Here is a 24,931-nt window from a genome sequence, read left to right on the forward strand (position 1 = left end):
TCTTCCTTCTGGAGAAAGCTAATTTGCATAATGTTTCTCCAGGAGAATTGCTTGTAAATTCCCATACACCACCACGGTCTCTTGATACCAAATTAAAAAGCTGGGTGTACATCCTGCAAGTGTGATGATTTAATCATTTTTCCCAGGGGTCGTAAATAAATCACGTGACACTGTCTGCTAAGCCAATGTATCTAATCCTGCTGTTTGATACGGTGCCGCTGAATTTAATGCCATTATGTGTGATACTCTTTGCTCAACCAGTATATTCAAGCTTATGATGTTGTGATCCTGTCTTAACCCTTTGTGTATCCAAATCGCAGTAAAAATACAAAAGACGGGTACATTTGTAGAAAGGATTTAATAATTTATATAAAATATTAATGGACAATGCTGGTGATTGGCGGACACAGGGGGGAGGGGCTATCTTGGCCTCATTACAGGTTGGCTTCCTCAATGGGTTTCCGGCAGTAAGGGCAACAGTTGTGCTGTAGGACAAGAAGTTCATAGTCTTCTGCGTGAAACATCTAAAAACAAAAAAAAGGTCAATGAAAAAAATGTTAACATACACAAAGACAACAGAATTGAGCTTGTCATTTTAGCTCATTATGTGGTGGTATCTCATTGTCCAGGTTATAAGAGGTGATGCTACCAATTAAAAGGGGTATTCCCATCTCAATAACAGGTCATGTTAAATATTTTTACAAATACATTCACTTAGAATATGTGCCTCCTTCTCCTGATATTTCTGCCCCTCTCCTTGTTGACAGCTTGTTGCCTAGGTTACAGACCACCACTCCAATAATTCAATACTAATTAAAAACTGTGAATTCGGGTAGAAAACAGACATGGTGCACATCTACATCAACGACCCACTGGCAGAGCGGCCCCAATGCCACTCAAACCAGTCTATGGGCCGCACCCGCCCGCAGACACAGCGCCACGGCAGCAACGGACGCCGCACAGCACCACGCCAGTGTGAACAAGGTGTAATAGCTCACTTACCATGCTCTCCCAGTCAGACTGGGAGGCTGCTAGGAAAGAAATGGCCCATGTGTAGCTAACTACTACTTATATAGGGTTGGGCTGAGGGGGTGGGGAAGAGTGCAACACATGCTCAAACAAAAAAAAAAAAAAAGGAGGGGATAGAAAACACAGTGTGAATTCAGGTAGAAAACAGACATGGTGCACATCTACAATCTTGTATAATGATCTGATTGCTTCTCAGCATAATATCAAAAACTAACAGTTAGTATACATTTTTTGATCAAAAAGTACAAGCCCACTCGCCACGTCAAGGCCACCTATTTAGAGTGGGTCCCTAACGTCCCTAGCATAAAATGGCGTAGCACTGGGCGCTCTGCCAGTGGGTCGTTCCCCCTGTGGGCACTGGTGTCACGGCGGTGGTGGTTGCCGCCCGGTGCTGCGCCATTTTATGCTAGGGACGTTAGGGACCCACTCTAAATAGGTGGCCTTGACGCGGCGAGTGGGCTTGTACTTTTTGATCAAAACGTATATACTAACAACCTGTTAGTTTTTGAAATTATGCTGAGAAACAATTGGATCATTGTGCAAGATTGTAGATGTGCGACCATGTCTGTTTTCTACTTGAATACTAATCAAAAACTAATTAGAAACTTTTCCTGGTGTTCTAAGGAGATAAAGGAGGTAATGTCACAAACCTAGGGCTGTGCCTCCAATTGGTGTACTAGGGTAAAAGAGAGGGTTTAAAGCGCATCTGTCATGACTATGGACCCCCACAACCTAAGCCCAGTTTGTGGAAGATGGTGAGAAGTTTAATGCAGCTATACCTTTGGCTCCGTTTTAGTAATCTTGATTGTCCTAAATTGCTTTTTACTTGCAGCCACCAACAGTCAGATAGGCGTGGCCAGAGGTTAGCAATGTCCCGGAGCCGCCACTCCTATCTCCTGTACATCAGTCCTGGGGCCGCTGTATGATTGACACACAGGTCCTCAGAGCATGCACCAATATAACTCCCCGCGCTCAAGGAGCAGAGATGCAGGGAGTTATATTGGTTAATCATGTGTATTAATCTCTCCTTACAGTTCCTCTATGCTCCGGGCAAGTTTTCTTTGTGACAGCGCTATTTATGGCACACCGCACCTGTTTAATACTGAGACAGCGCTGCCTACTGATGGCTCCTGACACCACACGCCTGTATAAAACTGAGACATAGGTAGCGAGTACTCTCACAGCAGTACACATGCTATCAGTAGCGAGCACTGTCTCGGCGTTACACAGGGCGAGCTGTGTTTGTGACGCTTGCTACTGATGTAACGCAGAGACAGCGCTCGCTACCGATGTCTGAGTTTTACACAGGAACGCTAAGTCTGGAGCCATCAGTAGGCAGCGCTGTTTCAGTGTTACACAGGTGTGCTGTGCGGGGAGCCATAAATAGTGCTGTCACAAATACAACTTGCCCAGTGCATGGAGGACCTGTAAGCTTTACACTTTATTAGCCAGAGTTTAATACACTTGATTAACCAATTTAACTTGCCGCACTCAAGGAGCAGAGATGCAGGGTGCATGCTCTGAGGACCTGTGTGTCAATCACACAGTGGCCCCAGGGCTGATGTACAGGGGCATTGCCAACCCCTGGCCACGCCTTTCCGACTGTTGGTGGCTTCAAGAAAAAAGCCTTTTTAGGACAATCAAGATTAGTAAAAAGGAGCCAAATGTATAGCTGCAATAAGCTTCTCACCATCTTCCACAAACTGGGTTTAGGTTGTGGGGGTCAATAGTCATGACAGCTGCGCTTTAAAAAGTTATTCCAGCCAGCGGCTGTCCGGGCATGCTGGGTGGTGTAGTTTTGCAACATCTGGAGGTCCGCAGGTTGTAGACCACTGCCCTATACTTTACATTGCACGGATCCCTCAACATGCGATGGTTTCAACAAACGATGGTCCGTTTGGAATGGATTACCATCGTATGTTGAGGGACCACTGTATTTGCAGCGACCACTTCTGCAGGAAGGCTATTCCATGCATCCACTATTCTCTCAGTAAAGTAATACTTCCTAATATTACTTTTAAACCTTTGCCCCTCTAATTTAAAGGGGTATTCCAGGCAGGAATTTTTTTTATTTGACTATGCTACAGGGGCTGTAAAGTTAGTGTAGTTCATAATATAATGTCTTTACCTGTGTGTGACGTTTTTTTTCACAATTCTTCTGTGATTTTCACCCCAATATTTATTTTTAGCAGCATACAAAATGGCTGTTGTCTCAGATTTTTCCCAGCTTGCAATGCTGCTGAGACCTGACTCACTAGTCAGCTGATGACAGGGAGCCTGTCTGCTTCAATGGGTGGAGCAATCTCTTGGTGGGAGAGAGATCAATCTGCAACTAATGCAACAGCTGTAGGCACCCTGATTGAAAACCACAGGTCTTTTGTTTCAATGGGTGGAGTGGCAGATGTGTGGGAGGAAAATGGAATTGTGGGATTTGTAGTCAAAAAAAGAAAAGTCAAACAGGAAATAAAAGTTCACAAAAAGCTAGCCACAGTGTTATGGTAATCTCACAACATAGCCATTTAGCCCCAAGACGAGTGCAGATCTGGGAGCGGTAAGCATCAAACTGATCAGCGTCCCCTGCACTACCAGCCAGTACTGCTGGTTAGTGCGGGGGGGGGGGGGGGGGGGGGGGGAGAAAGCTGACAGTTTTCCTTTAACTTTCTAGCACCAGTTGATTTTTAACCCCTTTAACCTTTCCTGGTAAGTTTTATCCTGCAATCCATGTACTAGTTTAGCAGCTCTTCTCTGAATTCTCTCTAGAGTATCTATATCCTTTTGGAGATACAGCCTCCAGTACTGTGCACAATACACCAAGAGAGCACTTCTCTATTTCTACTGCTTATACCTCTCCCTATACATCCAAGCATTCTGCTAGTATTCCCTTCCTATTACATTGTTTTCCTACCTTTAAGTCTTCTGAAATAATGACTCCTAAATCCCTTTCCTCAGATACTGAGGTTAGGACGGTATCACATATTCTATATTCTACCCTTGGGCTTTTATGCCCCAGGTGCATTATCTTGCACCTATCCACATTAAATGTCAGTTGCCAGAGTTCTGACCATTCTTCTAGTTTTCCTAAATCCTTTTCCATTTGGCAGATCCCTCCAGGAACATCAACCATGTTACATATCTTTGGGTCATCAGCAAAAAGACACACCTTACCATTGAGACCTTTTGCAATATCACTAATGAAGATGTTAAACAAAATTGGTCCCAGTACAGATCCCTGAGGTACCCCACTGGTAACAAGACCTTGCTCTGAATATATTCCATTAACTGTGTCACTCAGTCTATGTGGGACAGTGTCAAAAGCCTTACTAAAATCTAGATATGTGATGTCTGCTGCCCCTCCCCCATTTATTATTTTAGTCACCCAATCAATTAATTTCCCCACTATTGATGTCAGACTTACTGGCCTATAGTTGCTTGATTCCTCCCTACTACCTTTCTTGTGAATGGGCACAACATTTGCTAATTTCCAATCTTCCAGGACAACTCCTGTTACCAGTGATTGGTTAAATAAATCTGTTGTAAACGGTTTTGCTAGCTCACCACTAAGCTCTTTTAACAATTTTGGATGTATCCCATCAGGCCCCTGTGACTTATTTTGTCTTCACTTTAGACAGCAGACATAGAACCTCTTCCTCTGTAAAGACACATGCATTCAATGATTCATTAGTCTTTTTCTTCTGTAAAAACTGAACAGAAGCATTCATTAAGGCAGTCGGCTAGCCTTTTATTCTCTTCTACATACCTTCTTACTTTTTTTTTATTTAGTTATTCCTTATTTTAATATCTTTTTTTTTTTCATTTATATATCTGAAGAATGTCTTGGCCTCTTTTTTTTCACAGAGCTTGTTTCTCTTCTGCGTGTGCTTTAGAAGGTCTTATAACTTGCTTGGCCTCTTTCAGCCTAATCTTGTAGATTTCCCTATCTTCATTGCTCTGGGTGTTTTATAATTACTAAATGCTAGATTTTTTTTTTTTATGATTTTAGCTACTTCTGCTGAGTACCACAGTGGTCTCTTCCTTTTTCTGCTTTTACTGACTAGGCTAATGCAATTATCTGTCGCCTACAATAATGCATCTTTTAAGTAGTCTAATTTCTCCTGGACTCTTAATAGGTTCCAGTCTGATAGGGACTGATTTATGACTAATTTAATTTTTGAAAAGTCGGTCAATTTTTCTAAAATCTAAAACCTTTGTTTTTGTGTGGTGTGACTCCTTCACTGTTCTTATATTAAACCACATTGACTGGTGATCACTAGATCCCAAGCTTTCGCCTACAGTAATATCATCCAAATCCCCATCCCCATTGGTAAATACTAAATCTAAAATGGCCTCCCTCCGGGTTGACTCCTCAACTACTTGTTGTAGAGATAATCCCAGTAGGGAATTTAGAATATCTGTACTACTGGCAGAACTAGATATTTTGGTTTTCCAGTTTATATCCGGAAAATTGAAGTCTCCCATCTCCTCAACTAGTAGATCATCCAATTCTTTAACTTGGCCAGGTGGTCTATATATATCACACCTACACGAGTAACTGTCAGATTACCAAACTGCAACGTAACCCAAACTGACTCTATGTTGGCCTCACTAACTTGTATTAGGTTAGATTTTATGCTATTGTCATGACCGACTGGGGGGGGGGACGGGGGGGGACAGGGAGAGTGAGGCCTAAACTGACCCTAAAAACACTCTCCCTGCCTACTTGCCCATACACCCTAAGTGGTGAATCGACAACTTGGAGCCGGTCCCTCCCTGTGCAGGGTCCCTGCACAGGGAAAACTACCAGACAACCAGATATACCAGACAGACTACAAATACTAAACAGGCAGAATATAGTGTATAAACAAACAGTTCATAAACCAGATATCAGATAAAAGGCTGAGATAGATAAAATGAACAAGACTAGGAATGGAACAGGTATACAGCAGTATCCAAGAAATGCAGGGGATGAACGGAAGAACCGAGAGCTAAAACACTAAACTGGTCAGGTAACATAGGACACTGTTTTCACTGGACACATAAACATGAACTTCACAAAAAGGAGTAGCCATAAGAATAAAGCCAAATAGACTACTGTCCAGCAGGCACACTCCACCGTGTAATCAGGATGCTGACCCAGTAGGAAACAGAAATATAATACATGAAACTTCATAAAAAGGGATACAAGAAAACCAAACTCTACAACGTAGAGGAACTCTGGTCAGGATCCTAGACAGGATATTTCTCAAGATTCAAAACAGGATATATATTTCAAGATACAAGACAGGATAAATTCAAAACCAAACTCCACTATGTGGAGGAACAGGACAGGATTCTCACAGTGTGAACACAGACTAAGCAGAACAGACATACATCCTAAAAACAGACAAACAACACAGACTAAAATCTACAATAAACAAGACTATTTAACCATGGCTAAAACTAGGATATATAACAAGATAAATACAAGGTGCATGCTCAAGCAGACTTGGAAGTGTATTGCGCAAACAGACATCATAGTAGCACTACTGCACAAAATAACCAGCAACTAGAATGCAGGAGAACTCTTGTAAAAATACACACACCTGAGTTCTCATTCGTTCAAAGCATTAACTATTCCCTATCCAAGGAGAAAAGCAAACTGCTCTGAACATACTAATATGCGAATACACACTTAAACAGAAAAATACAAAAAACAAATAAACAGACATTACAATCTTCCCATACAGGGCCACCCCTCCCCCTTTCTTGCCTTCTCTGTCTTTTCTGTATAAAAAGAATGCCCTGGTATGGATACGTCCCAGTCATTACTCTCATTAAACCATGTCTCAGTAACAGCCACTAAATCTACATTCTCAGATGCCATTATTAACCCAAGTTCATTATTACCTAAACTGCGAGAGCATTTGTAGACAAAACTCTAAGCTTGTCATTTCTTAACTTATGGCTACTGACATGTCCTGGCATTGTTTTGGGAGGCAAGCAGCCTCAGAGCGGCTTCTTAACAGGATTCATAACCGCACTGAGGCCACTTCTGGGTGTAGCCAAGAAGCTGCTCATGCGCAGTAAACACGATTACAGAGCAGGGAGGAGGGGGGAGAGGCGGAGGGAGGCGGTGAATAATGATTAGCCGGGCCAAGAGCCGAAGAAACAGCGCTGACGTCACAGCAACCAAAGGCTGAATTGTAACCCCACCCGTGCCGCTTACTGCTAATTTGCATATTCAGAAATGGATCCAGGCATTGTAAGCATCATTTTTCTCAGCGTCACCCGCACTACCAGGCAGTACCACTGGTTTGTGCGGGTGACTATTCTGACAGTTTTCCTTTAAATACTCCTTAGCAAATTCTTGGAATTTTTTACTGGGTACATTCGTTCTGAAATGTATAAGGGTAAGTTCACACTGGCAAAAATTTTGCAGAATGTCCGCACGGAATATTCTAGGACTCTGCTGCACACAGAATTTCCGTGCTTCTGGCATGGAAATTCAAATTCCGGCATCTGCAAAAAGAATAGCCAAGTCTATTCTTTCTCTGCGGAGTCTGCAAGGAAATTTACTTCAGTCTATGAGAGGGTACATTTTTGTGCGGACATTCTGCACATCATGTGAACATAAATAGTCTAAATCTGTATGCAGTCAGCTTCCTCTAGTGGTGGCTGCAGGAGCCATGTAAGGCTACAGTCACATCATGTTTTTGCAATTCGGCAGGGGAATTTAAAAGCCAGCTGCTGCAGTATCGTCGCTGGACCAGCATCCCATTCATTTGAATGAGCCGGACAAAAATGCAAAAACTTGGTGTGAATCCACCCTAACTATGGTTGTATGAGGCAGAGTTTTTGGAGCTCTAGCAGAAAAAGAGAGCGACAGCTCCAATAAGGATATATCATAAACATTAATCGGCATAGAATTTTTGACCGATTAAGAAGCATTTAGAAGGTAAGCCAAAGGCTGCAGAGCACTGTATAACTGCAAATCATATGGCTAGTTACAGCTCAATACTTTTGTTGCTGCTGCATACACAACACGTTTTTGCAATTTGGCGCAGCATCCCATTCATTTGAATGAGCCGCACAGAGTCAGATAGTGACTCTGGTTGGCTAATTTTTGTACCGGCCTCAAAACCATGGTCTGCCACAGTTTTAAAACGGCAATAAAACTGATATAGTTAAAAAACAAGCCGACCTGAGTCACTATCTGACTCCGTCTGGCTCATTCAAATGAGCGAGGTGTGGCACTGGCCGGGCGGGGATACGGCAGGAGACTGTTTTTAAATTCCCCCGCCGGACCCATCAGCCGAAATGCAAAAACATGGTGTGAATGTAACCTTATAATGAATGTAACCAGAAGATGAGGTTTCAGCTATTGTTCAGTAAAAACAAGCCATAGTGGGTGGGTGACACCTGAAGGAGGCCTTCAAGTCTCCAGATGACCAGACAATAAATCAGAGAGTAATTTAGAAGGAAGCCCAAGCCCTATGTTAAATAGGACTCATACCTGGAAACAGGACTGACACATGGTGATGGAGACATCGGGGAGCAGGGAGCGGTAATACTGCCACTTCAAGGGCTTCGGCCAACGCTTTACCATGACGTCTCGCCGGGTCATAGACCTCAGGACTGAGCGATTCACGATCACAGGGACAAACTCAGAGCCACCTTGCTATATTAAATTGTAGAAAAAAATTACTTTAGCTGCATCTTTACTCTTAAAGGATTTGTTCTACAAACAACAATTCTCACCTATTCACAGAATCAATGACAGATGTACGATTACTGAGAGCAGACCGCTGATCATAAGATTGGGAGTCTCAGGCGGCAGTCATATGTGCATACTACTGCTCCATTCACCATCTATATGGCTAGCGGAAATAACAGAGTACCGCCCAAAGCTATTTTGTCATTTTCATATACAGTGAGAAGAGCAATAGTAGACAAAAGTGATTATGTAATCTTATGACAATGATTACAAATAAAAAGAAAAGTTTGTGCCAGGATTTCTCTTCTAAAGCTTTGATTCATTCGATCCATGAATACAGCACCAGAACAGAGTGCCACCCTACAATGATATATTTTACACAAAAATTACCACTGCTTCTTTCAGACTGGGAGCCCAGGAACCCTATTCTTGTGATCAGCGGGAGCACTAACCGTTGGACTCCCACCAATCATAGAATTATTATCTATCCTGAGGATAAATGATAAGTGTTGTCCATGGGACAACCGTGCAAGTAAAAACAGGCTATGCCATAAATAGAAGGAGTCCCATGTCTTTCCATGGGTGCAACTGGTAAATATAGTCAAGACACACATCTTTACATGTAAATTAGGTGATCATATATGCCCATAAATTGTAGGATAATCTTAGGCAGACATATAGCCTATATCTCTAGCCCCCCCGCAGCCATCGCATTAGGTATTACCCCCCGCCTGCGCATTAAATATATACCAGCCGACGCATTAAATATATACCCCCGCAGCGCATGTATATGTGCCCTCGCAGCTTTTCTATATACTATACACATGCCCCTACCGCCGTATGAATGAAAAGTATTTCTATTAGCAGCGCATATTGCCGTCTCCCGGCACTATGTGCTGCTAATAGAAATACCTTTCATTCATATGGCAGCAGGGGTATATGTATGTAGAAGCACGGGGGGGGGGGGAGCAGATAACCCTATATGTCTGCCCCCCACAGCTCTTCTATATACATATACCCCTGCTGCCATATGAATGAAAAGTATCTCTATTAACAGCGCATAGAGCCGGGAGCCGACTCTATGCACTGCTAATAGAAATACCTTTCATTCATATAGCAGCAGAGGTATATGTATGTAGAAGCACTGGGGGGGCAGATAACCCTATATGTCTGCCGCCCACAGCTCTTCTATATACACATGCCCCTGCCACCGTATGAATGAAAAGTATTTCTATTAGCAGCGTATAGTGTCGGGAGCCGGCTATATGCGCTGCTAATAGAAATACTTTTCATTCATATGGGAGGAGAGGTATATGTATGTAGAAGCACTGGGAGGGGGGGGGGGGGGGGGGAGAGATAACGCTATATGTTTGCCCCCCACAGCTCTTCTATATACATATGTCCCAACCGCCGTATGAATGAAAGGTATTTCTATTAGCAGCGCACATTGCCGTCTCCCGGCACTATGTGCTGCTAATAGAAATACCTTTCATTCATATGGCAGCAGGGGTATATGTATGTAGAAGCACTGGGGGGGGGGGGGGGGGGCAGATAACCCTATATGTCTGCCCCCCACAGCTCTTCTATATACATATGCCCCTGCTGCCATATGAATGAAAAGTATCTCTATTAACAGCGCATAGAGCCGGGAGACAACTCTATGCACTGCTAATAGAAATACCTTTCATTCATATGGGAGGAGAGGTATATGTATGTAGAAGCACTGGGGGGGGGGGGGGGGGGGGGCAGATAACGCTGTATGTCTGCCCCCCACAGCTCTTCTATATACATATGCCCCTGCCGCCGTATGAAGGAAAGGTATTTCTATTAGCAGTGCATAGAGTCGTCTCCCGGCACTATGCGCTGCTAATAGAGATACTTTTCATTCATACGGCGGCACGGGCATATGTGTATAGAAGAGCTGTGGGGGGCAGACATATAGTGTTATCTGCCCCCCCCAGTGCTTCTACATACATATACCCCTGCTGCCATATGAATGAAAGGTATTTCTATTAGCAGCGCATAGTGTCGGGAGTCGGCAATATGCGCTGCTAACAGAAATACTTTTCATTCATACGGCGGTAGGGGGCATATGTATATAGAAGAGCTGCGAGGGCACATATACATGCACTGTGGAGGTATACATTTAATGCACCGGTGGGGGGTATATATTTAATGCGCCAGCGGGTAAATATTTAATGCGCAGGTGGGGGTCATATCTAATGTGCTGCTGGGGGGCTAGATATATAGGCTATATGTCTGCCCCCCCCCCCCTCTGCAGCACTATAGATCTTGCCCCCCACAGTGCTCTTTGGCCCCTGCTACTCTCAAAGTTCATTTTTCAATCTTTCGATGAGAGCCCTAATTGGCTCCTCAGTACCGGCCATTCAGGGCTTCCTGCGGGGGATTCAAAAATGAAAGTTAAAACACACTGATACATCGCAGGGTTGCGGAGCATGCCGCCCACTCCCCTGCTTAATAACTTTTGATCGCATCGGGTCTCAGAGTCTGTTCCATGATGGGGGTAGTAGTACAAACACTAATGTAGCCTCCCCAGCTGTCTGCAGACTCCTGCAGCCAGGGAATTTCTACTCCCATCATGGAAACAAGTCTGTTCCATGATGGGAGCAGTAGTAGTCCCGGCTGTGGGAGTCTGTAGGCAGAGGTGTTTGGCCATACATGAGGGATAAGGGTAACGGATGAATATTTATTCAGCAGTTCGCACCCTTTATTTCATCCGTTATTAAACGTCCGTTTTTACAGAGGAAACGGACATTTAATAACGGATGAATGCTCATAGTGTGAAAGCAGCCTCAGCCCACCAGCCTATACAAAAAAAGCAACCCTTTCTTCTGTATTGCTATAAAAGCACTGAGAACAAATAGAACTGGCATCCAACCACAAAAATAAATTACCTCAAAGCTTAACTTTGCTGTGAAAGGGTCATCGTCCATGATCACTTCATCCTCATCCAGCTGTAGGGTCTGTGTGTCTTTTTTGCAGGTTAAAGTTATAACGGCAAATGCCAGAAGCTATGGTGGTGCCTTATAATTAGACAGATCTCTCTCTCTCTCACACACACACCTAGATACATTGTATATACTACAGAAAAGTATCACTTAATTTACCAGACTACCCTTTACAGGCTTCTCTCCGAGCTTTTTGTCATCACCGGCCAACATTAATATTTGGCCAAACTGTACCTATATCACCTGTATACAGTTTATTTGTACTGAAATTTATCAGTCAACATTGTAAAATCACCAATTTCAAATAAATATATTTTTAGTGTGCGTTCACACGGAGTAATTCAAGAGGAATTCACTCAAGTAATTCCTCTTGAATTCTCCTCTCCAAATTAATGCACATCTCCTCTGCCCATTGACTTTAATGTTATTTCTGCTGGCCTGTTCACACTGCAGAAATTCCGACGCTGAATTCCGTTCCGCTTGAAGAAAGAACATGTTCATTCTTCAAGCGGAATCCGCTAACAGAAATCAATTGAAGTCAATGGTAAAAAAAAATTCAGCCAGACATCGTATTCGCGGGCAATTTGCGCGGAAATGGCTGAAAAATCCTTCACTTCTTTCTCCCCATGTCTGTGCGCAATTCCGCGCACAATTTCGCACAAATTTGCGTGCGAATTTCCTGCGAATTTGACACAAAAAAAATAAATGTTTCCGCCCCGTAAATTTTTCTGCGTGAATTACTCTCCATTTACTCAGTGTGAACGCACCCTTAAATGAAATATAATTTAATATATAATGTCATATTTAAAAAATGTTTGTCATAGTATATATTAATACTATATAAAAGTACTCATTTCAATGGGCTTCTGTAACTTAAAGGGTACCTCTCATCAAAAAAACTTTTGATATATTATAGACTAATGTATGCAGAATAACTTTACAATTGCATGTTATTAAAAAATATGCTTCTTTCTATTTAATTTTCCACTTTGAAGAATTGACCACTAGGGGTCTCCCTACCAGTCCTGGCAGCAAGCATTTCAGACTCATGCTGGAGTCCTAAACACTACGAGCTGCCAGTCTGCTTTGTTCACAAAGGAGAACACTCAGAGCTGCCAGCCTGCTTTGTTCACAGCCTGTTTGGCTGTGAACAAAGCAGGCTGGCAGCTCTGAGTGTTTAGGACTCCAGCATGAGTCAGAAATGCTTGCTGACAGGACTGAACGGGAAAAATACAATAGAAAAAAGCATATTTTTCATTAACATGCTATTGGAAAGTTATTCAACATTCATTAATCTAAAATATATCAAAAGTTTATTTGATGAGAGGTACCATTTAACATTTATTTATAAAATATTGGAAAAAGAAAATCTAATTTTCCTAGACCCGTCCCATTTCAGTTCTATACATGCACTTAAGCAGTTAAAGGGACTCACACATATAAAGAAGTTCGTGCACAGACTTCATTTCTCAGTTATTATTGGTTTGTGGCAAACACTTTATAGTACTGTAATTTGCAAATCTTCGTATGTCACCACCATATGCATTACATTTTTTTAAGTACCTTTCTCAAGTGTATGTCTAATATTAAAATAGGTGTGGGGAATTAGATACATTTTTTTAATGCATTCACCTCAAATGTAGCAGAATAGACAATATAGTAGAAGATGTAAGCAGTATAAAAAGAAATATAGACATTACAAGTAAAAGTTTTTGCTAAGTCTACACTGAAGTCTATGTAAATGCCAATTCGGCTTAAAATTCATGATTTGGCACTATTTGCATGAAATTTATCAACTGTTTTGACAAATTTCCCACAGGCATAAATAAAAAGTGTGCAGAAAGTATAGGCTCACTTTGTGATATTAATAAATGTGGGTTAGTGATTGTACAGTTGCTTGGATCATTAATCTTTATGTCATTGGACAGACGTTAGTGCAATAAGGATACTAGCCACAGACATCTCCTTCCATCTGTCTTTATTGGCATTATTTCTTGGAGCTTCCAGGTCAATGAGGGACGTGGCCTCTTCGTCAGAGATCCCTTCTTCCAGGTAAAATTCCACCAGAGGCAGCACTTCTACAACCAGAGGGGAAAAGAGCTGAAATAATGCTAGAGACTGAAGCTGCACACTCACTTCTTGCTATGGTCACTTTTATCTATCTGCAAAACCGCAATAAATGGAGTAAAACAAGACGGATGAACCTTGAATGTGTCCATTAAAGTCAGATTTAGTCGCTAAACCTCAAATCTGCTTCTAAGGTGAAAGGTAATCCTGCAAAACATGCTGCTGAGTGTGAAGATGAGGGATGAGCCACTGCAGAGGAGGAGACAATGCACAGGATCGCACTCAAGGATCTAAGTGCTGTGAGGGAGGACAAGCAGCAACCTCTCCATACCTGGATGACATTTCTTGCAAGTTTTCCCCATGTCTACCAGCTTGCAGTCTGAAGACTAATGGCACTACTATGGTACTACTCAGAGACTCTGAGAACAATGCATCCTCTTCAGATTTCTGTCACCTACAGGGAATCCATATAACCATCTACATCCATATCACATCCTTCCACACTTGAACAGTGTGTACATGGTAAAAGTGATGTATTTGGATCCAAACAAAGTGTCCATGAGGACAATGCCCCTAGTAGAAATCAGAAAGGGATATGTTTTCATCAGAATATCTTACACCTGTAACTTTATATGACCAGATCTTAGTGTAAAAAAATAAACTGATTGTATATACTTCTACTTCCTATAGGTCTCCTTTAAAGCCAAAAATACCCTTACCCTTAAATACCCTATTGGCTACTAAATTTATATGGGAATAACCACTTTAAGGTGGTCAGAAACCAGCCCCATACACTAGCACTATGACCCATGTCATCAAAATGAACATGTTTTAGCTGGTAGCTGTCTAATCGGACATGTTTTTTTGCCGGAAAGGTTGAGACAATTTAAAAAAAAGTTGCAGATGATAAATCACTGACCACAGCAAAAAGCTAACCATGCCACACTACATGCAAGTAGTTTTTGCAACTTTTTACCCGTTGTGCAAATGTTTAAACTTTTTAAAACACCAAAGGGTAAAACCAATGATAAATTCCCTTGATGCATCTGTTGTCGGAGTCTATGCAATGAGCAGAGTCTGGTCTTCCTGCACAACGTCTGGCCAGGTTCTATGGCAGCTTGTCTATATATAGCTGTAAATGCCAACAGATCACTTAACTGACTGCTAAACCTTGTTGTGCAGATTAGGAAAGGATTAACCCACTGTCCGGTAATTAATGCCGTGTGTGGACGCTTCAATGTGTCGTATATAATACGCTAATTCATTCCTTTCTCCTGTTCACCCCTAACATGACGAATAGGAATGAACTGGACTATCGCAGTAGAAGGTTTCTCATAAAAAGAAAAGGCCATGTATGTTCTTTTCCTGCTTGTAGGGGGTTATCCTCCCTCACACTTGCCACATGCTGTTGCATGCTACTACCACTAGGACTGCATACAGAATTAGGTTAAGATCATGCTAAACAGAATGGGATGCCAACATAACCATAGCCTGTCCATGCCGGATCCATTAATTTCAATATCTAATCTAATAAGTAGCTTAAACCAGTCTGGCTATGGTGTACGATGTGAAAATTGCACATATAGGGGTGCTCAATCTCCATTCAAAAGTATATCATAATAACAATAATGCAGATATAATGAGAGGTACTTACCATCCCTTGAGCTAAGTGTACTGAGCTGCATTTTAAACAGCAATTAGAATAAACAGTACAATAAGCACAATGGATGGTGAGTGCTTTTCATTATGTCTGCATTATTGTTTTTATGTCTAAAAGTGACTACATTCAGCACATTTTGTGGAATCTAAGTGTGAACATATGATTATACAGCATCTATAACAAAGGTCCTAAGCTCCATACAAAGATGCTACAGACATCAGAGTCTGAAGTCACTTGCACAAGACATGCTAAAGATGTCTACCATACAGTTTGGAGGCATAGAGATGGGGAGGGCAATGGAAAGATACAGAGTCTAACATGTTTGTCCTGCAAACATCTGTAACACATGGCGGTCTGAGCCAGACAGAAGAAAAAAAGAAGATGGCTGCAATTGGGGAAGACCTCATCTGTGAGTCACTAGATGTAACTGCATATGATCACTTCTATTATATACAATTCCCATGTACAGCTGGTATCTACCTCTATATAGGAATTGTAAGTTTGGTGATATTTGCTTGTTATATACGCTTGTTATTTTGTACCTATATATTTTAGTTACAATTCCAAAATGTTAGTTTTTCTTGTGTTTGCTCCTGTATTAAATGGTTGAGCACAATATTCAACATCATCTACATTGCCTGAGGGAGGGAATGTTGACTGTAAGCTGCACTGCTGCAACAGATATGGAGCTACATAAACAATGGAGACATATGCAGAATAATAATAATGCAGGGGCTGCGTACACTCCGGGGCCTCCACTGAGTTTTCATATAAATTTGTAACTATTACAAGATGCCTTTTTTTTCTTTTCTTTTTTTAACACAGTCTCGGCTCCTATAAAGGAAGTTTATACCCTGCGTGTAAGAATGTCTTGGATATCCCTTACAACATATGGATATAGTTTACCCAGCACATTTGTAGTTACAGATTTGTATACATGTCTTGTGGGGGCTGTCATTGTGGAAACAGATTTCCCTTATAAAACACAGAGGCACATGCCTTTATCCGGATATTAGGGGGAAGAAAGAACAACATCAAGTGTGGTTCCTTAAAAGGGCTGTAACAATAACGAACAAGAAGGTAATATAGCATTTGGCAGGATTTACTAATGCAGAAACTGCTACCACCCACACCAAATGTATAGATCTAATCCTATGATCACACCTCCCCTGGAGCCCATCATCCTGCATTCAGAAACTCTGCAGTGATATACACATGTATTATGTACAGGGCCATATTTACTCCTGATGCTGTACAGGCGCAGACACTAAAGTTACCCCTTTAGGCACAGCATATGTGTTGCGGATTTTAGGTGTAAATACTGCACATCATTGAAAAGCTACATCTAATTTATAGTAGAACACTGAGGGGGTTTATGCCCCCCTCGGCTTATACTCAAGTGAACTCTCCGCCTGTCAATCCCTTCTCATAGGTCTCCAAATGTTGCAAAACTAGAACTCCCAGCATGCCCGGACAGCAGGGAGTTGTAGTTTTGAAACCTCCCGAGGTCCGCAGGTTGAAGACCACTGCGGCCTTCGTCATCATCCAGACCTCCCCCCCCCCTTTAGTTTTCTACTCACCTCCCCTCGGTGGGAAGGAAGGGTGAGCTGGTCCGGGCCATCTATGCTGCAGGGACCTTCCGGTTGTCGTTCCGGGCTGTCCATTTTCACTGTGCTCCGGGCCCGCCCTGGACTAGTGACGTTGCCTTGACGTCGACGCACAGGGATGCGCATGAACGTCCCTGTGCAGCGGCGTCAAGGTAATGTCAATAGTCCGGGACAGGCCCGGAGCACGGAGAAGAGGGTCCCCCCGGTGAAAGTGGACAGCCCGGAACGACTAACCCTCCCCACCGGACGGTCCCTGCAGCATAGATGGCCCGGACCAGCTCACTCTTCCTTCCCACCGAGGGGAGGGGAGTAGAAAACATAAGGGGGGTCTGGATGTTGACGAAGGCCGCAGTGGTCTTCAACCTGCGGACCTCCAGAGGTTTCAAAACCACAACTCCCAGCATGCCGGGACTTGTAGTTTTGAAACATCTGGAGGTTCTCAGGTTGAAGACCACTGATGAAGGGATTTACAGGCGGTGATGATGAAGGGGGGGGATGATGACGGGGGTCTGGATGTCGTCATGGGGGGGGGGGGGGAATGATGTATTTCCCACCCTAGGCTTATAGTCGAGTCAATAACCCTTTTCCTGTGTTTTTGGGGTGAAATTAGGGGCCTCGGCTTATATTCGGGGCGGCTTATACTCGAGTATATACGGTATATTACAGTGTCTGATGTAATGTGCTTACAGTCATGTATATTACACTGCCCCCCAATTACCTACAGTGATGTATATTAATCTGTCAATCCCCCCCCACAGTGTCAGTAGTCATGTATAATTTTCCCTGCACTCCTTTTTCAGTGCCTGCAGTGTTGCATATCATCCGGTCTCTGTCAGGCTCTTTCACTGGTGCCTATAGTGATATAAAATGTTGCCCCCTCCAGACCGGAACACCTAGTTCAACTCACCATAAGAGGATGCAGAGAAGACAAATTGTTGTCGGCAGTTGATGCACACGTTCCCCAGGTTGTTAAGAAAAGGATTATTGGTTGAACATCTGTAACACATGGGGACCAGCTCCTGTGGAAAGATGACATGAAATGTAAGGGAATGAGCCCAACACCTGCTGGAGTCAGCAATGTTTATGTATGGTAACTGCAGAATACATGACAGCACGAAAAGTGGTCTACTTACCATAGACCATCACATGTAGTAACACTTGACCTAGGGTCTGGCAGTGGAAACTTCTCCCATAGTCAGGAGCTGGTAAATTTGTAGAGAAAAATCCCAGAGCTCTACTGTATATTGTGCTGGAAATGGTTTTTTAATGGTCTGTTCTTTCCACTAGGATAAGATAATACTATAACTGGCCTACAACATGACATTACAGTGTATTATCAGTCGCCAGAGATCTTACCTGCAGGTTACAACTGTAATGGATAATATGAGGAGAATAAGGTACTGGATGGGCAAAAGTAAAGCCCAGAACTAGTGCAGGGCCTGATAGGGCAGAACATGATACAGGGTATCACTTAAGTGTTCTTGAATGCCTGTGGCATGTTCTGCCCCTCAGCCCAGAATTAGACATAACACAGGCTATCAGTTCTGTCTGGGTTTACCATTAAAGTCTTGGGTCATGTAGTTATTTTGATCAAATGACAGGAACATCAAGAACTGTTGAGCATTGGTGCATCATCCTATAGAAGGATGCAGGGAAAATACTATTTGGGAGTCGCAATTTCAGGGCTTACCAGTGAGGAAGGATGACATTTAATAAACTGCTCGGGCTAAACTCAAGTGGCTACTTCTAGAAAGTGAGAGCCACTATCACTGAACAGCACATCTCACAGAAATGTACTAAGAATGTACACCGTGACCCCTATAAAAGTGTAAATAAAGCTCCTATGAAAAGCTCTGAAGCTTATTATTAGTAGATGCAATCACAAAAGAACAAACAGATCCGGCACAGCCCTATGTACCTGTCAACTTAAATCCTCTAAATACATAATTTGGTGTAACAGGTGTATGCTCTCCTGTGGGTGGTGCTCTACGCCAGTAGTATAAGCAAAATCAATGTCCACAAAAGAAAGAATAGCGGAGCAACTCACCCGGTATTCGTGACGATCGGCATCGCGGTCAGGCGGGGGTGCAGCGGGAGGCGGAAGATGTTATTGGGGGGGGGGGAGTCAGGCGTCAGGTCGCAGGGGCCTGACGAAGCACCAAAAGGTGCGATACGGCTGTGGCCTGATTTGTCCCCGTCCCCCCCCCCGTAACATCTTCCGCCTCCCGCTGCACCCCCGCCTGACTGCGATGCCGATCGTCTGAATTGACGCCACTAATACCGGGTGAGTTGCTCCGCTATTCTTTCTTTTGTGGACACTTATTAGTATGTTTTTATACGAGTAGTCTTCAGGTAATACACTCCATCACTGATGTATATAACACTGTCTTCCTGTCTCCCAGTCGTGTGTTATACCTGAAGAAGAACTTTAAAACAGGTTGTGAGTGGCACCTAATAAGTCATAAATTGTATAATAGTGATAAAAAGTCAAATGGATTCCTTGGGTGGCAGCTGTGCGAGACTTCCATAGACAACGAAACACATTATAAACACTGCTGTACAGTGTACAGAGTGGATAAGGAAGATGCCAAATAAAGCACTGTTCTGTTTCTTTTTTAGCTTTTGTTCACCCCAGGGGTGTCCTACCTTTGTATGTGTAATTAATCAGTTGCCTATATATTTCTAAACAAATATCAACAAACTATAGCTACTCATCCTTATCCATTAAACCCTTCACCTCCTGGTCACAGTACACTCCACCCTACCCCACGATTGTGTGCACTGCTGCTCCTGATGGCCGACTGACATTCCAGACCCACTTATTAAAGAGCAGAAATCTCAATATAAATCAGGCATGTCGGCGGCTTGATATGACATCACAGCAGGGACCTTGAACGTAACTTTACTACAAGACACAGACTGCTCTGCCAACACTCCCAGAGTTCTTTATGACCTTAAAAAATCTTGTGTGTAATTCTCTGGCAACGCTTAGTGGAAACAGATGTGCACTTCTGCACTAGAATTAACCCCCTCCCTGCCAAGGCCTAATTACATAATGATTTATTCTAGGTGAGCTCCAGAACTCCAGCAGTTTATTTTGTTAAGTGAGGCACAGATGACAGTGTTTATGTTAGCATTAAACAAGTCTTCCAACATAATAAAGCCTGGAAGTGGACAGATCCACGAAAGCAGATTCATGCTTCGCTCTGATGATAATTAAAGGAATAGGTACATAGGGGGAGTCTTTTATAAGGCTCATGGAGGTACAGTACTGAACATATGGTCAACTTTGACGCTAATGTATAAAGCCTATGTGTACGTTTGCATTCAAATTTTGTTGTCCTTCAACCAATCTATAAAAATGTAGCAACTGAAGTGTGTATCCCATTGTTTTATGTATTATGCTCCTATGTAGCCCATCTCCAGTCCTATCTGCTATAAACACCCAAAGCCTGTAGGACATAGGTGGGAGATTTTAAAGCGCTAACTTGTTTTTGTGATCTCACTTTATGTGAACTGGTTTTCTTCCAACACTACTGAAATATATTGATAACCTTCCCAGTGGTCCATGTCCCTTGGCTTACAATTCAATTGCGATATTTTAAATATGTGATATAGGGTCAGTTTCAGAGAAAACCAGGTACTCATATTAAATGACATCCAAACAGTAGAAATGGGGGTCACCATTTTCCTCATAAAATTACCAAAGTATAATAAAGTAAAATATTAGAACAACATAAAAAAAAATTGTGTAGAAAAAAAAACACATGTACAGTGAAACGCCAAGGTGTTTCAAGCTATATACAGCAGAATTTCCCAATAGTGGACACTTACAGGGGGGAAAAATTTCCCCTACTGGGAAAAAGGCTCAAAAATCTTTCTAAATGACAGAATACTGTACTGTACTCACTCCAGAGTATAATTACCTATAAAACAAGATAAAAAGTAAAAGAAATAATTTTGCACTTGTAATGGTGAACTACACTGGCGGCCGGGAAAGCATTGCGCTGTGTTCACCGGTCGCCCTGACAAGCTGCAGCACCATATGTATAGAAGCGCTGCAGGGGGGCAATATACATAGCTAGCATGGGGGAATGGGGGGGCAATATACATAGCTAGCGCAGCAGGGGGCCAGACATATAGCGCTAAATATATATTGCCCCCCTGCAGCGCTTCTATATATATATGTCCCTCGCAGCACATACATATGTCCCTCGCATCGCTATCTGTGAAGTATGCTATCAGCAGTATGATGGCATACTTTTCACTGATAGCGCTGCGTGGGACATATGTGTATAGAAGGGCTGCAGGGGGACAGATATATAGTGATATATAGCGGCGCTTCTATACACATATGTCCCTCGCAGCACTATCTTTGAAAAGTATGCTATCAGAAGCGCTGTGGGGAGGAATATATATAGCTTGCGCAGTGGGGGGAAGTTCTATAGGTAGTGCGGCGGGGGGGGGGGGGGGGGGGGGGGGGAGAAGAGATATATAGCTAGTGCAGCTGGGGGTCAGATGTAGTGCTATATGTCCTGCCCCCCGCTGCACTAGCTATACAACTTGCCCCCAGCTGCACTAGCTATTTATATTGTCCTCCGCTGCGCTACCTATAGATCTTGCCCCCCCTGCAGCGCCTCTATACATATGGTCCTGCAGCGCATCAGGGCCGCCGGGGAACGCAGCGCAATGCTTCCCCGGCCGCCAATGTAGTTCACCATTACAATCCTCACTAATGACTTTAAAAACCCCGTCGGGAGCCATGAATGGCCCATCGGTGTCGGCCATTCAGGTCTCCAGGCGGGGTATTTGAAAATGAAAGTAAAACACACTATGTACATCGCAGGAGCATGCCGCCAGCTCCCCTGGTTAATAACTTCTGATCGCATTAGGTCTCAGAAGTGAGACCGAGTGCGATCCATCCATCAGTCCCTCTACTACTACCCCCAACATGGAACAGACTTTGTTCCATGATAGGGGTAGTAGTACAAGCACTAATGTAGCCTCCCACCCACCTGCAGCCTAGAAACTACTACTCCCATCATGGAAAAATTATGTTCCATGATGGGAGTAGTAGTAGTCCCTCAGCACTGCAGGAGTCTGCTGATTTCACTCCTTCTGAGAATGTTCAGAAGTAATAACGGTTAAAAAACATATTAAAAACTGGGTGCAAAGGGAAGGCATTACAGGCTCATCTGTTTGCCATAGACTTCAATGTAAAATTTTTAATATCCGTTTCTATTCCGTTATTTTTTACGGGAGAAAAAAAATACTGCATGCAACATTTTTTCCCCATCAAAAAAAAAAAAAACGGAACAGGAAGCAAATGGGTAATAAAGGTTTGTAAAAAAAAAAAAATCCCATTGACATCAATGGGATTATTTTACAGCAGTTTGCAACCAGTTTGAAAAATTATCAAACGAATTGAAGAATGGGCATGAATTTACAGGGGCAGACAGCCATGTGAACGAGCCCTAAGCCAGGGAATAAAAAACTGTCAGCAATTGGAAGGTGTCCACAAAGGGAGATTTTACTGTATAGTTCTTAGCATTACAGTGCAACAAAGTTCAATGGAGCAGTCAACATAGCTCAGAAGGAAAGGAATCTCCTAGTTATGAGCCAATTGGCCACAGTACTTAGCCAGGGACCTCCACCAATGTTCTCTTCTGCCACGTGAAGTGGAGAAACTCTGTAGGTGATAGAGACTTACTACTCTTAAAAGCAAGATGAATGTTCTGTCTGTCATCATGTATAGAGAGGGTGCTATTAACTGAGAATCTGGTAGTATGGTGCCCCCTTGTGGTCATCCATGATTGTGATCTGGCATTTTATTGAATCTTAGAACAACACATGTAATTTGCAGGAATAGTGCCTGAATAAATTTCCGAATCTAAAGCATGTGCCTAAATGTTACTGATTTCAGGAAAGAATAAAATCTTATTTGGATGAGTCTGTCAGATGCCAAGCTCTAACCCACAGTGGAAGAATTATATAGACAGGCCTAAATAGCATTCACTGTGAAAACTGCACGCATTTTTAATTTACATGGCAGCTGTATTTATAGCACAGCATTCTTGGGCTTATTGTCCTGGACATATTCCAGGAACATTGACCCGATTCTGTTCAAACCACAGAAAGGATCATTAACAAAACACAAAGCGAGAAATCTCACACTCATGAATGGTTTTTATATATGGTACATATATGGTTTTTATATAGAATAAGACAAATATAACTCAGGCAGAATACCCTTAAAGGGGTTATCTAGCTATTTAAAACTTTTCCCCTATCCACACCTCTAAGACCCCAGCCGCTGATTGGCTGAGTGGGCTGTCATTGCAGAAACTAGTAAGTCTCGAAGGATGGGGCTGGAACACTCAGCGGTGGACCTCGTTCTGGAGATTGTTGGGGTCTTAAAGGTAAGACACCCCACAATCAGACACTTATCCCCTATCCTGTCCCAAAGATTCCATGAAGGGTATAAACATCAGCAAGTTATGTAGGTGTCATTTACTCTTGTGGTTTAAGAGGAGTGAAGGCCCCCCCCCCAACACAAACCTAATCACTTCTGTCTTTAGCAGGGCTGTATTGCATGCTTCACCAACTATCATACATGTTCTCATATAAAAGCTATATATGCCATGTACATAGAGCAAAGGAACTGACAATCTTCCAAAAGAGCAGAGATCACCTATTTTAGTTATCTGAGTTCAGTCTCCAGTTTATTGAGCAGGGCTCACTCACATGGCAATATTATGTACCTATGGTTTTGGTACAGATCCATAATATGATAGATGGATGCCAAGATTGTATTTTCATGGAGTTTAGGACTTTGTGTGTCGCCATACATGGTACATGCACGATCAACTTACTGTGTGCTTGATCCTTTTACTAAGGTGGACAACTGCTATCTAAAACTTCTGTGTGTAACATGTTTGCCCCCTAATTTTAGTGGCTTCTGTGCTATGCCTTGTTTCTCTTGCACTTCTGATGCAGGGACAATTACTGAGGTGGGTATCACATGATCAACTAGTAGTACATAACAATTTTTGTGATCACACTTCCAAAATCACTTACAATTAAATTTCTACTTATGAAAGAAAATGGTCTATGGTTGTTCTAAAAATCATATTCATTAACATGGAAAATAGCAAACCCAGTAGGTGAAGATTTATTACACAATTTACATATATTTTACTCTGAAAATTGTATTTTTACCTCACTGTCATGGAATGGCTTAGAGCGGATAGTGAGAATTCCCAGCTCAATGGATTCCTGAAACTTGCTGGGAATTCGAAGACCCTGGAGTCTCTCATACACGTGCCGGGCAAGTTTATAAGCACCCAGGGCATTGCTCTGTTTGGCCAATGTGTATAAAGTATTTCTAATGTCTTGTGTCAAGGAAAATAATGGAAGCTGAAAAAAAAACATGTTTTGCAGATCAACCTCTGGAATTTATAGCTGGGATATATAGATACTGTTCTGTGTTAAAGGATACACTTTGGATATCCCTAGAGTACTTTCTTTGGTCAGACTGTGCAGCAGGAATCTGGAGATATTGAACAAGGTTTCTGGTAAGTGAGAACTGAATGGTTCATCCTGAAATAAAACAGAGTCAACATCTATGGTCAAGATACTATTAAAGTATCCTGTGTGAAGTATTTTCAAATTCTAATACAAAATGTACAGATGTAAGGTGCCAATTACTATTACAAGACAGAGTAATGATCACATGGGTTGTATCCCATGTTTTTCAAAGATCCTCGAGTACCATATAATACTGTAATGTTATATTTACAAGCACCTCCACCCTTTCTGCTGCTACTCTACACAGTGGTTCGGACATTCTGTCTAGGGAGAACCACCACAAAGCTCCTTTTCAGAATCACTGGAATTGTGGAAAAAACAC

At 42.5% G+C, this 24,931-nt stretch overlaps 1 protein-coding gene across 2 annotated transcripts in view; it reads right to left on the minus strand.

Annotated features, from left to right (window-relative positions):
- Window positions 1-326: 326 nt before the first annotated feature.
- The window catches only part of IFT122 (intraflagellar transport 122), a 103,739-nt gene continuing 79,134 nt past the window's right edge, over window positions 327-24,931 (minus strand). For both annotated transcript variants that reach the window (XM_056524956.1, XM_056524955.1), the window contains 7 exons: window positions 24,521-24,621; window positions 24,241-24,406; window positions 17,930-18,041; window positions 13,638-13,766; window positions 11,635-11,711; window positions 8,519-8,683; window positions 327-524 (listed from right to left, as the gene is read on the minus strand). In XM_056524956.1, coding sequence (XP_056380931.1) covers window positions 435-524; window positions 8,519-8,683; window positions 11,635-11,711; window positions 13,638-13,766; window positions 17,930-18,041; window positions 24,241-24,406; window positions 24,521-24,621 — 840 coding nt within the window. In that variant the 3' untranslated portion in view covers window positions 327-434. The remainder of the gene's footprint in view (window positions 525-8,518; window positions 8,684-11,634; window positions 11,712-13,637; window positions 13,767-17,929; window positions 18,042-24,240; window positions 24,407-24,520; window positions 24,622-24,931) is intronic.

This window comes from Hyla sarda, chromosome 6 (genome assembly GCF_029499605.1).
Source record: "Hyla sarda isolate aHylSar1 chromosome 6, aHylSar1.hap1, whole genome shotgun sequence".
NCBI lineage: Eukaryota > Metazoa > Chordata > Amphibia > Anura > Hylidae > Hyla > Hyla sarda.